Source organism: Schistocerca serialis, chromosome 2, assembly GCF_023864345.2.
Source record: "Schistocerca serialis cubense isolate TAMUIC-IGC-003099 chromosome 2, iqSchSeri2.2, whole genome shotgun sequence".
Taxonomy (NCBI): Eukaryota; Metazoa; Arthropoda; class Insecta; order Orthoptera; family Acrididae; genus Schistocerca; species Schistocerca serialis.
Genome location: NC_064639.1, coordinates 379,663,251 through 379,679,585, shown reverse-complemented (window position 1 = coordinate 379,679,585; position 16,335 = coordinate 379,663,251). Strand labels below are relative to the sequence as shown.

Here is a 16,335-nt window from a genome sequence, read left to right as displayed (position 1 = left end):
CATTATCCTGCTGAAATGTAGGGCTTCGCAGAGGTCGAATGGAGGGTAGAGCCACGGGTCATAACACATCTGAAATGTGACATCCACTGTTCAAAGTGCCGTCAATGCGAACAAGAGGTGACTGCGACGTGTAACCAATGGCACCCCATACCATCACGCTGGGTGATACGCCAGTATGGTGATGACGAATACACGCTTCCAATGTGCGTTCACCACGATGTCACCAAACACGGATGTGACCATCATGGTGCTGTAAACAGATCCTGGATTTATCAAAAAATATGACGTTTTGCCGTTCGTGCACCCAGGTTCATCGTTGAGTACACCATCGCAGGGGTTTCTGTCTGTGATGCAGCGTCAAGGGTAACCGCAGCCATGGTCTCCAAGCTGATAGTCCATGCTGCTGCAAATGTCGTCAAACTGTTCGTGCAGATGATTGTTGTCTTGCAAACATCCCCATCTGTTGACTCAGGGATCGAGACATGGCTGCACAATCCGTTACAGCCATGCGGATAAGATGCCTGTCATCTTGACCGCTAGTGATACGAGGATCCAGTTCGCAGCGCGGCATTCCGTATTACCCTCCTGAACCCACCGATTCCATATTCTGCTAACAGTCATTGGATCTTGACCAACGCAAGCAGCAGTGTCGCGATACGATAAACCGCAATCGTGATAGGCTACAATCCAACCTTTATCAAAGTCGGAAACATGATAGTACGCATTTCTCCTCCTTCCACGAGGCATCACAACAATGTTTCACCAGGCAACGCTGGTCAACTGCTGTTTGTGTATGAGAAATCGGTTGGAAACTTTCCTCATGTCAGCACGTTGTAGGTGTCACCACTGGTGCCAACCTCGTGTGAATGCTCTGAAAAGCTAATCATTTGCATATCACAGCAGCTTCTTCCTGTCGGTTAAATTTTGCATCTGTAGCACGTCATCTTCGTGGTGTAGCAATTTTAATGGCCAGTAGTGTAATGAATAGTGAGAACTGACACAGCTGAAGGTACATGGCAACAGAAGGAAAAATGTTCAAGTAAACATGAATCCACAAACATGCCATTAGCGAGATAAATACAAATGGTGATTACCACCCACCATTGACATCAGCATGAAATTTGTGTGAAAATACATAACTTACTCAAAAGGTACTCAATGTGTGTATTCCAATTTAAATTTTTATCTATATTTAGTCCTAGAAATTTGGCAGATTCCATTTCTGCTCTGTCCTTATTTTTATAACTTATTTTAATTTCCTGGCACTTTGCCTCTTTGGGTTTTGTATTGTACCATATACAATTCTGAGATATTCAGAGGCAACCTGTTTCACTGGAAATGTGTTTCTTAACTATCAAGAGTATTCATCACACAATCATGGATATTTCCCACTTCAGAATTTTCAGTGAAAACAGATCTATCATCTGGAACCAGAACTGATGGAGTGCTGACACTGATGGGCAAATCATTAAGACAGAGCAAAAAGGGAATAGTACTGAGAACAGAGCTCTAAGGGACAGCTTGTGTCACTATTCTCGATTTTGAAGTACAATTTACAGTGTTTGGGGAGGAGCTAGCAAATGCTCCCTACCCATCAAAACATGCATGAATACGGTGTGCCAAATTCCATATCTCTAGTGACCACCTCATGAAGCGTGGGCATGTAACACTGTTAAGGGTAATTCTTTTGTTGATGGAAGACAAAGAAGTCAGCAGAGTTTACTGATACTCAAGAGGAATGGACCTTGTACCAATTTCACATTTCAACAACTCCCCTCTTTTTTCGTTTCTGTGATCATCTACCAAAACAAGACTATATTGTACAAGCACCCTTTACAGTCAGTCATATGGCAAAAATATGTCCTTAAACAATGTGCTAAGAGAGACACATTCTCTATGTCAGTCTTTCTTTATATATGGCAAACAATCATGAAAATGGTATCTTTTGGTTTGAACTGATGACCTGGCAGGGACTTATAACACTATATGAATGTGTGGTTTCTGTACTTTTGAATGTGTCCAAAAGAACAGAGACCTCACAGAATCTGCAGTTGTGATACATGTTATGTAATTGATAGTGGAGGGGGGAGTGGGGGTAAGGAGAGGAGGGGGGAGTGGGGGTAAGGAGAGGAGGGGGGGGGGGGAGAGAGAAAAAAAGTAAAGGGAAGAAACTAAAGACATCAGCTGCCTTTAGGCTTTGTGTGGAATCAGCGGTGGCATGTGAAAATTTATACCAGACTAGGATTTGAACCCAGGATCTCCTGCTTACTAGGTATTTGTGTTAACCACTGCACCATCCAGGCACAATGTTTATCACAAATGCACAGACTCTCTTGACATGTGCCCTGATCGACTCACATTCCTATCTAGTGGGACAGCAGATAGTGGCACTAGCTGGGAATGTGAGTCAGCTGGGGAGAATTTCCAGATAGTCCACATATCTGCGATAACATTATGTCCAGATGGAGGACTGGTTAACACAACAGCCTACTAAGCAGTAGATCCCAGATTCGAATCCCAATCCAGCACACATTTTCACCATTGCCTCTGATTCCACACAAAGTCTCAATGTTGATACGATTAGTTCCTTTCCTTTCCTTTCCTTTCCCTCCCCACCCTCCCTCCACCTTCAATTACACATCTTTTATCACTATAGTCCACAGCTCGTGGTCTGGCAGTAGTGTTCTTGCTTCCCGAGCACAGGGTCCTGGGTTCAATTCCCCACTGGGTCACCTGCCTCGAGATGACTGAGTGTTGTTGTGTTGTCTTCATCATCATCATTCATCCCCATTACAGTCAGAGGAAGGTAACAGCAAGCCACCTCCAATAGGACCTTGCCTAGTACGGCAGTGCGGATCTCCCGCATCGTTCCCCTACACTCTGTCAAGAAGCAAGGGACTTCATTCCCATTTCCATATCACTGTTAGTCACACGTAGTGTACATATTATGTATATGCTATGGTACCTTCACAGATTCAAATGTCTTTTTTCAGCAGACTAATTCACCATGAAGTACTAACAGTTTTTATCTAATGTACAGCTAACAAAATCATTTTGAGTAGAATTTTTGACTTCGTGGTTTTGGTTTCAGAGCAAGATGGTGAAGTAGAGGTCTCAGATGGATTACCTGCACTATCTTATGTTGCTAACGCAACAGCAATGGATCACAGTTACTCAGCACTGCACCGTGACCACCAGCTCCCTGCAGCCGAAATGCCATATGTCATAGATGCCTCCAGTGTACACCACCAGTCATGCAACGTCACCTCGCCTCCTACCGATTCTCACATGTCTGATCTCAGAACATTACCACCAAGGAACAAGTACAAAAGTCACATGATGCACAAATTCCTCAATGACAGCAGGCGGAGTGAAAACAGTGATCAACTTGTCCAAATCATTGACATGGAAACAGGATTGCCTCCAAAAGCGGACATGTGCCTCAGAGATAAATGGCTTGAAAGTGCTCAAAAATTCCAACCTAGTAATAGTTTTGTGACATGGTCAGCCAGAAACATAACATGGAAAGCAGTGGCGAATCAAGACTACAGGAAGGCTCACAGGCTGAATGTCCCAGGTAATAAGAAGAAAGTGATTCTCATACTACCATAATTATTTGACTAGATTTCTTGCCATTTGTGTTATTTATCAAAATCTGTAGCCTCACAGTGCAAGGTAGATTGTTGAATCATATGGTTCTGAGCACCAGATAGTACACAGAGAAACTGTTGCATCAGCTAGGAGCTAGATTACCAGGAAGTTATCAAATGTACATAGTATCTAGGGCTAGTGTTCCACAGTTGTTGATAAAGCATAGTGGGGAATCACACAGTGAATTTGATAGTTGATGTATTACCACAGATACTGAAATTGTAAATTTTTAGGGAGGGAAATACACTGAGGTCTGTATTGCATTCTTTCAGCTGCTTGCAGGTGCCTTTACCATATGGAAAGACATACTATTTTGCCAATAGTTCCAGCCTTCTCACAGGGAGTTAGTTTCACAGTAAATGTAGTATTCAAGGACAGGTTGCAAGAAAAAAATTCTTCAAGAATGCCTCAAGAAGAGATAATGGTCCTAAAGGCAACAACAAAAACATTCAAAACACAATGATGCTGCACCTAACTCATAGTGCTTATCAACAAAAGGATTACCACGAGAGGGATCCAACTATGAGGTCATCATTCACTTGATCCTGTGGGAGTCAAATCAGAAAGATACCTCTAAGAGGGACAAGATAGTTGGTCAAATGGTTCCTTTAGTGCATTCATCATGGACAACAAAATGATTAAAACAGAGACTTAAGGTGAAGGATGTGTGTGGTGAGAGAGATGTGCCAGACAAAAGCAGCTAACACCTGCTCCTTCCATTCCCTCCTCCCATCACACTCACTGTAAAGTATGGTAAGACAGTCAGATGAGTAAAATGACAGAAATAAGCAAAGCAATGCCCATAGATTAACAGTGTTCACTTTTTCGCAAAAACCAATAGTGATCCCATTTTGCACATAGGATGAATCAGTTTCATTATCTGTGACAGTAATGACTTAAATACAGCGGTAAAAATGATAATGATGCCAGAAAATTACTATTTTTAGTCTAAGCAACAGTTTAAAATTGTTGATTTACAGAATCAAAACACTGAGTATTTAACTGTTAATAATACCTGAAATTATGATACACTGATCCAAGTTTCTTTCTGTCATAACACTGAATTTATTTCTCAGGTTGTGATTAACAGTCTGCTTCCCTTCGGGTCCACATCTGGCACTGACTGTATGCAAAAACTTGTATGTCAGTTGCTGAGTGACCAAAGCTGTACATGTGCAGCCTGACAAATGGATAGCCTAAGAATGGTCATTTCCCACTGTTATTACGTGGACATCACCTACATCTTCCCTCACACTATGCAAACCATTGTGAAGTGCATGGCAGATGGTACTTCCTATTGTACCAGTTTATTAGGGCTTCTTCCCCTTCCATTCATACGTGTAGCATGGAAGGAATGACTGTTTAAATGCCTTTGTGTGTGTGTGTGTGTGTGTGTGTGTGTGTGTGTGTGTGTATTGTAAGTAATCTAATCTTGTTCTCACAATTCCTATGGAAGTGATACAGTAGGAGCTATAATATAACACTAAAATCATTGTTTAAAGCTGGTTCTCCAAACTTTGTAAACAGACTTTTGTGGTGTAGTTTCCATCTATTGTCAAATGTCTACCAATTCACTTTCTTCAGCATCTCTGTGACATTTTCCCTTGGATAAAAAAAATGTGTGACCATTCATACTGTCCTTCTCTTGTGTAAGTTCAATATTCCCTGTTAGTACTATTTGGTACAGGTTCCCCATAGTTGAAGAACATTCTATGATGGGTCACATGAGTGATTTGTAAGCTGTCTCCTTTGTGGACTAATTTCATTTCCCTAGTATTCAACCAATGAACCTGTCTACCACTTGTGTTACCTATAACTGAACCTATGTGATAACTCCATTTCACATCCCTAAAAAGGGTTACACCCAGGTATTTGTATGAGTTGACCAATTCCAGTTGTGATTTGTTAATTCCATAATCATAAGATAATATGTTTTTTTGTTTTGTGAAGTGCACAATTTTACATTTATGAAATTTTAAACCAAGTTGCCAATCTTTGCACCACTTTTAAATCTTATCAAGCTTCTGAATGGACATTTGTGCAGCTTTTTCAAACAGTAATTCATTATGGACAACTGCATCATCTGCAAAATGTCTTGAGACTGTTATTAATGTGGTACCCAACACACTTAACTGGGGTACACCCGAAGTTACATCTACATCTGTCAATTACTCTCCATCCAAGATAACATCTGCAGCTTCCCTGTCAAGAAATCCTCAATCAACTCACAAATTTTGCATGATACACCATATAACTACACTTTTGACAGTAAGTGTAGGTATGGTACAGATTAAAAGGCTTTTTAGAAACTGAGAAGTGCTTAATCTCCCTGACTACCTTGATCCATCACTTTGAGGAGACCATGTGAGAAAAGTGCAATTTGGGTTTCACATGATCAATGTTCTCAGCAACCATGCTGGATGGCACAGAGGAGGTCATTCTGTTTGAGATACCTCATTACGTTTGAAATCAGAATACGTTCTAAGACACTACAACAAATGGATGTCATGTATATTGGACAGTAGTTTTTTACATCACTTCTGCTACCCTTTTTGAAGATGACTGTGACCTGTGCTTTCCTCCAACTACTGCATGGGTTTTTCTTCAAGGGATCTATGGTAGATCATGATTAAAAGAGGGGCTAACTCAGCAACAAATTGGGTATAGAACCTAATATGAAGTTGATCAGGCCCTGGAGCTTTGTTCAATTTTAGCAGTTCCAGCTGTTTCTCAACACCACTGACACTGTTAGCTATATCATTCATCTTCACAGTAGTGTAAAAATTAAATTAGAGCAATTGTACCGAATTTTTTATCTGTAGAGGAATATTTGAAATTGGAGTTCATTGTTTTTACTTTTGCTTTGCTACCCTCAATTTCAGTACCTGTCTTGTCTACGACTGTCTTGACAATAACTTTGGTACCCATAATAGCCTTTACATATGCCCAGAATTTCTTTAAGGTTTGTGAGAGATCTTTCAATAATATTTTGCTATGGTAGTTGTTGAAGACTTCCTGTATTGTCCTCTTCACAGCCAAATGTGTTTCATTCAGTATGTCCCTATGTACAGTCCCATGCTTTGTTTTGCATCTATTACACAGTAGTCTCTGTTTCTTTAGAAGTTACTTTACAGTGACTGTGTACCATGGAGGGTCCCTCATATCATGAACTGTTCTACTAGGTATATATTTAGCAATCGTATGGTCCACTTTGATAATCCTGAGCCACAGTTCTACATGCTCTGTATCCAGAGCTCAATGTTCCCTATTCCTTATTGAGATATGATACTACTGCCTCTTTATCCAGTTTGCTGGACATATGAACCCTTCCATTTGTTTCAGTTACCACTTGTAGTTTGGTAATCATTGCCGCTACAACTGCTTAATAGCCACTGATGCCCTTTCTACATTGATCATCCAGAACATTATGACCATCTATCTAATAGTCAGTGTGTCCACCTTTGACAAAGATAACAGTGGTAACACATTGTGGCATGAAAACAATGAGGCCTTGGTAGGTCACTGAAGGTAGGTGGCACCACAGCTGCACACACAAGTCACCTAATTCCATAATGTTACTTAAAATCCGTCTTGATTGCAAATTTTTTTTTTTATTATTCATATGACGGGTTTCAGTTCATTCAGAACCATCTTCAGATCTGATATTACAGTTACAGAAGTAACCAGTCCAAATCCAGCAACTTTCACATGCTACGTCTGCTGGATTTGGACTGGTTACTTCTGTAACTGTAATATCAGATCTGAAGATGGTTCTGAATGAACCGAAACCGGTCATATGGTTAATAAAAAAAAAAAATTGCAATCAAGACGGATTTTAAGTAACATTATAAAATCACTGATTGCTGTTATCCCACAAGACATTATGTCTGTTTTTGCAAAATCACCTAATTCCCACAAATTCTGGGAAGGGAGGCAATGAGTTCTCATACCACTTTTAATCACATCTCACATGTGTTCAATTGGGCTCAGATCTGGTGAGCTCCAGGGCCAGCACATCAATTGGAACTTGCCACTGTGTTCCTCAAACCACTCCAACACTCTCCTGGCCTTGTGATGTGGTGCATTATCTCACTGAAAAATGCCACTGCTGCTTGGAAACATGATCGTCATAAAGGGGTGTATGTGGTATGCAACCAATATACAATACTCCTTGGCCATCATGGTGCCTTGCACAGGCTCCATTGGATCCATGGATGCCCATGAAAATGTTCCCCAGAGCATAATAGAGCGGCCAGCAGTTTGTCTCGGTCCTGCAGTACATGCAACAAGGAGCTCTCCCCTGGAAAATGATGCATTTGTGCTCTCCCATTGGCATATTGAAGAAGGTCTCAGTATTCATCAGACTATGACTATGCAATGCTCTGTGACTGCACCAATGTCTGGTGCCAGTGGTCATGTGCTCATTTCAGTCATAACTGCCAATGTGGTGTTAATTAACATTGGTAAATGCATGGGTCACCGGCTGCAGAGGTCTATTGTTCAGAGTGCACAGTGTATTCAGACACACTTGAACTCTGCCGAGCATTAAAGTCTGATGTTGTTCCACTACAGTTTGCTACCTGTCCTGTTTTATCAGCCTGTCCAACATCTGTAATGAGGGGACGCTGCCCAACCCCATGATGTTTGCACAAGGTTTCACCTTTGTTTCACCACACATTGAAAACACTCACCACAATACTCCTTGAACACCCAACATGTCATGCAATTTCCAAAATGTTCATGCCAAGCCTCTAAGCCATCAAAATCTGTCCTCTGTCAAATTCATATAGATCACACACCTTTCCCATTCTACATATGGACAGCACAGTCACTGATACTAATGCACTGTGCATTTGTCTGACTAGCAGTCATTCCTTGCCAGGTGATCCTGCTTTTGGCTGGATGGGTTTATATCAATAGTAGGTCAGTGGTCACAATGTTCTGACTGCTCAGTGTATGTAGATATCCCCAAAGGCATCAGGTCTGTTTGCTGCTATAAGATCCAGTATATTTCCAGTGTCAATATACTTTCTGACAATCTGTTCTAGGTAGTTCTCAGAGAATGCATTTAGTAATGTTTTGCAGAATGTCTTGCTATGCCCACCACTGACAAAACTGTAATTTTCCCAATTGATTGTTGGATGGTTAAAGTCTCCTCCTATGATGGCAATATGACTGGAAAACTTACATGCTATCTGGAAAGAAGCACAAAGAAATTGCTCTTCACAGGAGTTGTTATAATTGACGGTAATCAATTATACTAATGCCAAGCCCATTACTCTTTCAGTACAAGGCTTCAAAATGTGCATTGAAACATTACTTCAAATTACAAATGATGCAATTTAAGTATGGTGAACGGCTCTATAAATAAGTAAAAAGATTTGTTGAACAGGTTTACTTACTTGTGCTAACAGCAATGGCTACACGAGCATCAGGTAACCATTGTGTTTCTATTTCAGTGTTTATCTAATTAACACCAGGATGGATACAGCTTTGGATATTGATTATGTGAAGTGAAATAATCACATGGGGTCAGTTATAGATAAGGTAGGTTGTAGACTGCAGTCCATTAGTAGGAAACTGTGAAAATGCACTCAGTCTGCATAGGAGATTGTTTACAAGACACTGATGTGACCTCTATTAGAATACTGCTCAAGTGTGTGGGAGCCATGCCACATATGACTAATGGGGAATGTTGAGGATATACAAAAGATGGCAGCACACATGGTCATAGTTTCGTCTGAATCAGGGGAGAGTAAGAGAGTATATTAAATCAGGAATGTAGGAATATACAAAATGCCCTTACGTGAAGTTCTGAATGGGTTTACAAAAACAAGATTAGACTAATTACAGTATGGTGCACACAGATATTTAAGTAGTCATTCTTTCCAATATCCATATACAGATGGAACAGGAAGTAATCCCAATGTATAGTGCAATGGGAAATACCTTCTTTCACGCTTTTGACTGTGGTTTGCAAAGTTTGTATGTAGATGTAGATGGATGTCAAAGAACATGTCAAATGTAATGAAAATGATAAGTGTTTCAAACAGTAATTTCTAAGTATAAAAACTTACTGGTATCAGAGCCATTCCCTCTGTTTAGCCTGTAATCCAAAACAACAGAAACACACCTAATGCTCACTGATTTGATACTGTAATGTAAAGAAGGTCTTGATGCAGTTCAGGATGACATCAAAACCTAATCACTTTTTGGTAATAATTGTAGCCATATTAGACTATTTGTCTATATGTGATGTTCTTTTAGCTTCCAGGCATTTCCTGATGTAAACTTCAATACCTCAGCAGTTGACACTAGAGTGGTGTGTGTGTGTGTAAGAAAGCATCTGACTGATGCACAATACACAGAGAGAGACGAAAAATACTTTCCAGCATCAGAAGTGTGCTCTCTGTCTCTGTATTAGATCACACACTTTATATGTAGCCTACCCTGATCACTGATAATGCTGGGGTGAGTGCCCTGCTGCCCCACTGCTTCTGATTCTGACTCTCCCTGCAAAAATTCTTACACCTAGACAACTACTGGCATTGCTTGTTAAAGTAATACTTCATATGTATGCTTTATGCAAACTGTAATTAACACCACAGTAACTAAGTATTTTTGTTATACCTAAATTAACAACCAACACTAAATATTCTATGCTCGCCCTAAAGTGTGCCCTACAGAGAGAAACAACAGAACTATGCTGTTGGTTGGAGCATGCTGTTTATTGCCCACTGCTGCTGCGCATTGACCCACCTTCTAATGTGGACACCATTATAGATACAGGCACTACAGTGGGCATTTATATCAGTGGGGCAGCAATGCACATCAGCACTACCAGTATGAGAGAATCAAAACATTAATCTCTGATGGTGACAGTAAGGCAAACCAAGAGCTTGTGGGGAGCGGGGGGTTTCTTTAGAGTTGTATACAAGATATTATACCCCTAGGTAAATATATCAGTCACGAAGACTTGAGTTGCAGGTGAATATCTTTCTGATATGGAACTGCTTTTCATTTGTAATATTTATGCACAGAAATGGTGCACTGAATCCAGTGGAGGGATAAACTGCAAAGTTGTATCAGGAGAGTAACCAAAAGATTTATTTTGTGAAGAGGAAACAATTCAGATACATACCATCTAAGAGTTAAAAACAGAAGGGTTGTTTGATTTTAATAAATCTGAAATAACTTATAAGCTTTGATACTAGTACTGCAGTATCTCATTCAGGTGCCTCAGCATGAAATTACTTTTGGTTTGACTCATTCTGAAGTCTTTTTTTTTTTAATCCCTGTTATATTTATAAATTGTGAAATAGAAAAATTCTCCTGATCTGTTACATTTCTGTACATGACCCGTCAACTGCACACAGGCAAGTAGTTGCCTTTTCTTATATTAATTTGTGGTTTCCATTCTGGAATTTCCATATCTGTGTGTATGTGTTGCACACTTATGTATTAGAACTTATATGATAAAATTTGTTGCTTTAAGTTTTATTGCCTGTCAAGTGTTGGCTGTATTAGAATACTTAAATGGTTCCATTCTCAACAGCACTACAAGCAGAAGAGCCTGTGTTATCAACAGCTGGACACCACCGAGAGGAGCTCGATGCTGCTTTTGCACTTACCTGCCTCTCTCAAACACAGCATTGAAGTCTCTGATCCTGCTTCAGCTGCATAATATATGATCTCTTAACAGTTGTAGTCTGATGTTCAGATTGCCTACTGTGATATTTGCTACACTCTAACATAAACATCTTTATCTGGAGAGAAAAGATTGAATCACTCATCATACATTTGGGCTTGCATTGATAACCAATAAGTTCCATGCATAAACAAAGATTGTATGCACATTTCAAGATTTTTTCTTGTTACTTGAAACTATAAAGTAAAAAGCAAAATACACAAACAGTTCCTGTTGTAGACAGACGTTTATTTTTCTGTTGAGTCTTTTTTTGCCACAATTTGTTAATAATAATTGTTACACAAATTAGTTGTCAGTATCTACTTCTAATAGCACTTACAAATAAGTTTATTAGTCTACTAACACTTGACAGCATTTCATGTAAAATATGTATTTTCTTTCTTACCAGAAAAAAAGACTGAAGTTACTGAATTATATATTATTTACTCAGTTCCTTGTTCTTGACATTATGATAACAACACCAGGCACACAATAACAAATAATACTTTTGACAAATGATCATTAAAGTGTACTGTCTGACTTAATACCTTTTTTTTTTCTTTGTGGGAAATACACATAGAGCAGCCTGAGTGATTAGCATACATTGGATACATCTATATATGGTACCAGATTATTTATAAAAATTCAAGAGAGAACATTTACCTAAATAAGGTGAAATTTTTCGTGTTGCCAACAGACACATGCAAAGAACAGAGGAATAGATTAAGATCTTTATTTCCCTTCTGTCCTCACCAAGGACATCCAAGCCCAGTGGCAAGGGGAGGTGACACCCCCCCCCCCACCTCCACACCCCCCCCCCCCCCCACCCCCAGCTCGCAGGGAAAAGAAAAAAAAAAGATTGTAGTCAGATATTTTTCTTTCAAGAAAATGATTTGAATATTGATATTACAGAGGTTTTTAATGGAGTTCGAAATGAAACTTTCTTATGGCTACTTATTAGCTGCCATTCATCTTCCAAAATATTAAACCAAATAACAATAACATGGAAAGGATAGAATTCTACTCACCACACAGAGGAAATGATGAGCCACAAACAGGCATAATGAAAAACGGTGTTAGAAACATTTTGCATTTTGGTCAAAGTCCTTCTTCAGAAATTGAAAGCTCACAAACGTTCACACAAGCACAACTCACACACACGTGGTTATAGATGTCTCCAAGCCATAAGGCCCAGCTACAAACTGCATCTGACAAGGAGCAGCTATCTAGATGGGGTAGGTAGTAGTGGTAACAAAGAGGTATTGGGTGAGGAGGGGGCAGAATGGCAGGGTAAGAATGGGAGAAAATGTTACTGCTGCCCGTGGGAGCGTGCACACAGATATAGTGGGGACAGGATAGGGTTGCTAGGCACAGCATCCAGAGGTTGTGTTGTTGGGAGGGTGGGGCAAAGGCAGAGGAGAGAAGCATAAAGAGAAAAAGACTGTGTACATATGTTGGCAGGATAGAAGGTGTGTGTAGTATAGTACTAAAGTCGGAGCAGGACAGGGGATAGGAAGGTGAAGAACAGGGACTAGTGAAGGTTGAAGCCAAGGCTGTTATGCGAATGAAGGATATGTTGTAGGGAGAGTTGGCAGCTGTGAAGTTCAGAAAAGCTTGTGTTGGTGGGAAGAATCCAGATGGCACAGGCTGTTAAGCAGTAATTAAAGTCGTGAAGCACATCACATTGGGCAGTTTGTTCAGCAAATGGATAATCCAGCTGTCTCCTGGCCAACCAGACTCTTTCCAAAACCAATACCAAACTCTCCCTGACTGTGTTTATTCCTCCATTCAGCTGTGATACACCCTGACAGCTCCAAAATCACCTGGTTAATTTTCCAGGATTTGCTAACCTTAAGCCTTGCTTCTCCATTATTCCCCAAGTTGTCTACATTGAAACTGTCCTCACATCCACAGAAGGAACCACAATCCACCACCTAACAACTGATCCTTACCTGCTGACAAAGACTCCACCACTATTGTTATGAACTGAAGGAATTACCTGGTGGAGGGAATCCACCAGGTGTCAGGTACGTCCACCTACAAGCCTTGCCACAGTGACCCCATTCCAGAAATCCAGCAGGATGCATTGTCCCTCCACCAATCCTTAAGTTTATCCCAAAACCTCATGCTGAATGTCTGTCTCCTCATCCCCAGCACTCCCCACATTCCTGCCTTCTACATGCTTTCTAAGGTATATAAATCCAACAACCCAGATTCCTCATTGCTGCTGGTTACTATGCCCCCACAGAGAGAATCTCTGCCCTTGTGAAACAACACCTTCAGCCTATTACCACCCTACATAAAAGACACCAGCAATTTCTTCCACCAACTCTCCAGAATTTCTGTTTATCACCCCACATCCTGCTTAGCACTGCCAATGTCACCTCTCTCTACACTTACATCCCAAATACCCCATGCCTTGCTGCTACTAAATACTACTTTTCCCAATGCCCAACCGACTACAGGCCTACAACCTCCTTCCTGGTCACCATGACCAACTTTAACTTCACCCACAATTAACTCTCCTTTCAAGGCATCACCTACAAACAAATCTATGGCATTGGCACCAACCTATGCCAGCCCATTCATATGCAATCTAGGAATCCTTCCTAGCCACCCTGAATCCCAAACCCCTCATCTGATTCAGAATCATTGATGACATCTTCATCATCTGCACCAAGGGTGATGACACCCTATCCACATCCCTCCAGAATCTCATCTCCACCTGGTCCTCTTTGGCCCAGCAAGTCACCTTCCTCAAAGTAAACACTCACCTCGAGAATGGTTACATCAGTATCTCATCCACATTGAACCTACTAAACATCTCCAACACCTGCACTTCAGCAGCTGTCACCCAATCTGCACCAGGAAGTCCTTTTCATACAGCCTAGACAGCCTATCAATCTGTTGTCATTGCATCTGTAATAGTTAGCAGTCCCTCTCCAAATGTACCAAGAGTCTCACTGAGGCCTTTACAGACTGAAGTTATCCTGCCAACCTTGTCCAGAAACAGATGTCCCACATCTTGTCTCTCCAGTCACCCACCACCCCCCACATACCCACTGTCTGGCCACAAAGGTACACTCCTCTCGCACTCTGCAACACCCAGGACTGAGCCAACTGAATCACATTTTCTGCCAAGGTTTTGACAACTTCTCATTGTGCCCTGAAGTGAGAAATACCCTCCCCACTAAACTCACTACCCATCCAGCAATGGTATTCTGCCACCCCCCACCCCAACCTATACAACGTCTTTGTACATCCCTATTCCACCCCTGCTCCCAATCCCTTGCCTCATGGCTTATATCCCTGCAATATATCTAAATGCTACTCACTACTATCAAACTCTAGCCTTGTCACACACATCCCCTACCCCACCAAAGGCAAGGCCACTGGTGAAAGCAGCCATTGTAATCTATCAACTTAGCTGCATCTACTGTGCTGCATTCTACACATCCTCTTCATTCCAATAACCTTCACTAGTTCCTGTCCTCCACTTGCATATCCCCTTTCTGCACCTGTACTACACATGCCATCTATCCTGCCAATGCACCTACATAGTCATTTCCCCTTCACCCTTTCTCTCCACTCCCTCCCCTGCCCCCCTCACAGCACAGCTTCCTGATTCTCCAGTTAGCAGCTCTATCCTATTCCCACCACAACCCTGCATGCTCTCACAGGGAGTACTGACATCTTCCCCCACCCCAACTCTACCAACCCTCACTCTCTCCAACCCATGCATCTTCCTTGCCCCCACAATCCACCCACACTAGATTGCTACTCACATCAGTTGCAGTCACAGCCTGACCTTAGCACCAAGATGCCAATAGTTTTGTGTGTTTGAGCTGTGCTTGTGTGGATGTGCATGTTATGAAAAACAACTTAGTCTGAATACTGAATGTGTAGCAGCATTCTTTTTAATTTTGCCTGTCTACAACTAAGTGACGAGTAGCAGTCTATCATTTCCAGATTTTTGATATGCCATCTTGTACTTTCTATTGTGTGTTTACTGGAATTACTACAAATTTTGTCTCCTGAAGGTAAGTAATGGTCAGAAATTCAGTCCAATAACTTTTCAGTTACATTTTTTTTTTTAAATACAGTTATCAGGTTATCTCAATCACAAGACTAAAATCAAATTTTCTAAGTTTTTTTGTTGCTTTCAGATGATTTATTTCTGAATGAATAAGAAATAGTACATTTAATTATAATGTTTTGAATATAATAGAGGGAAACATTTCACGTGGGAAAAATATATCTAAAAATAAAGATGCTGTAACTTACCAAACGAAAGCGCTGGTATGTTGACAGGAGACAATAAAAAACACACAAACACACACACAAATTTCAAGCTTTCGCAACCCATGGTTGCTTCATCAGGAAAGAGGGAAGGAGAGGGAAAGACGAAAGGATGTGGGTTTTAAGAGAGAGGGTAAGGAGTCATTCCAATCCCAGGAGCAGAAAGACTTACCTTAGGGGGAAAAAGGGACAGGTATACACTCGCACAAACACACATATCCATTCCCACATATACAGACACAAGCAAACATTGTAAAGGCAAAGAGTTTGGGCCTTTACAATGTCTGCTTGTGTCTGTATATGTGCAGATGGATATGTGTGTGTGTGCGAGTGTATACCTGTCCCTTTTTCCCCCTAAGGTAAGTCTTTCCACTCCCGGGATTGGAATGACTCCTTACCCTCTCCCTTAAAACCCGCATCCTTTCGTCTTTCCTGATGAAGCAACCGCAAGTTGCGAAAGCTTGAAATTTGTGTGTGTGTTTTTTATTGTCTCCTATCAACATACCAGCACTTTCGTTTGGTAAGTTACAGCATCTTTATTTTTAGATACAATTATAATGTTTGATATTCAAATGTTTAAAGTCCACCTTGTTTGCAAAATAACAACTCAGGATGTAATTGTTTTCTTTCCCCTCTTGCACAAGCGAGAGAGAGGGGACAGGGGATGCGGAGAAGAGAAAGGAAGGAAAATCTGGGGA

The 16,335-nt window shown here is 40.9% G+C and overlaps 1 protein-coding gene across 2 annotated transcripts in view; it reads left to right on the top strand.

The window, feature by feature from the left end:
- Positions 1-11,822, top strand: part of LOC126455557 (homeobox protein Mohawk) — a 113,308-nt gene extending 101,486 nt beyond the window's left edge. The window contains exons 5-6 of one of the 2 annotated variants that reach the window (XM_050091313.1): positions 3,092-3,577; positions 11,207-11,822. In XM_050091313.1, the coding sequence (XP_049947270.1) occupies positions 3,092-3,577; positions 11,207-11,307 (587 nt within the window). In that variant the 3' untranslated portion in view covers positions 11,308-11,822. The remainder of the gene's footprint in view (positions 1-3,091; positions 3,578-11,206) is intronic. The other variant, XM_050091312.1, reaches the window with a different exon arrangement.
- The last annotated feature ends 4,513 nt before the right edge of the window (positions 11,823-16,335 follow it).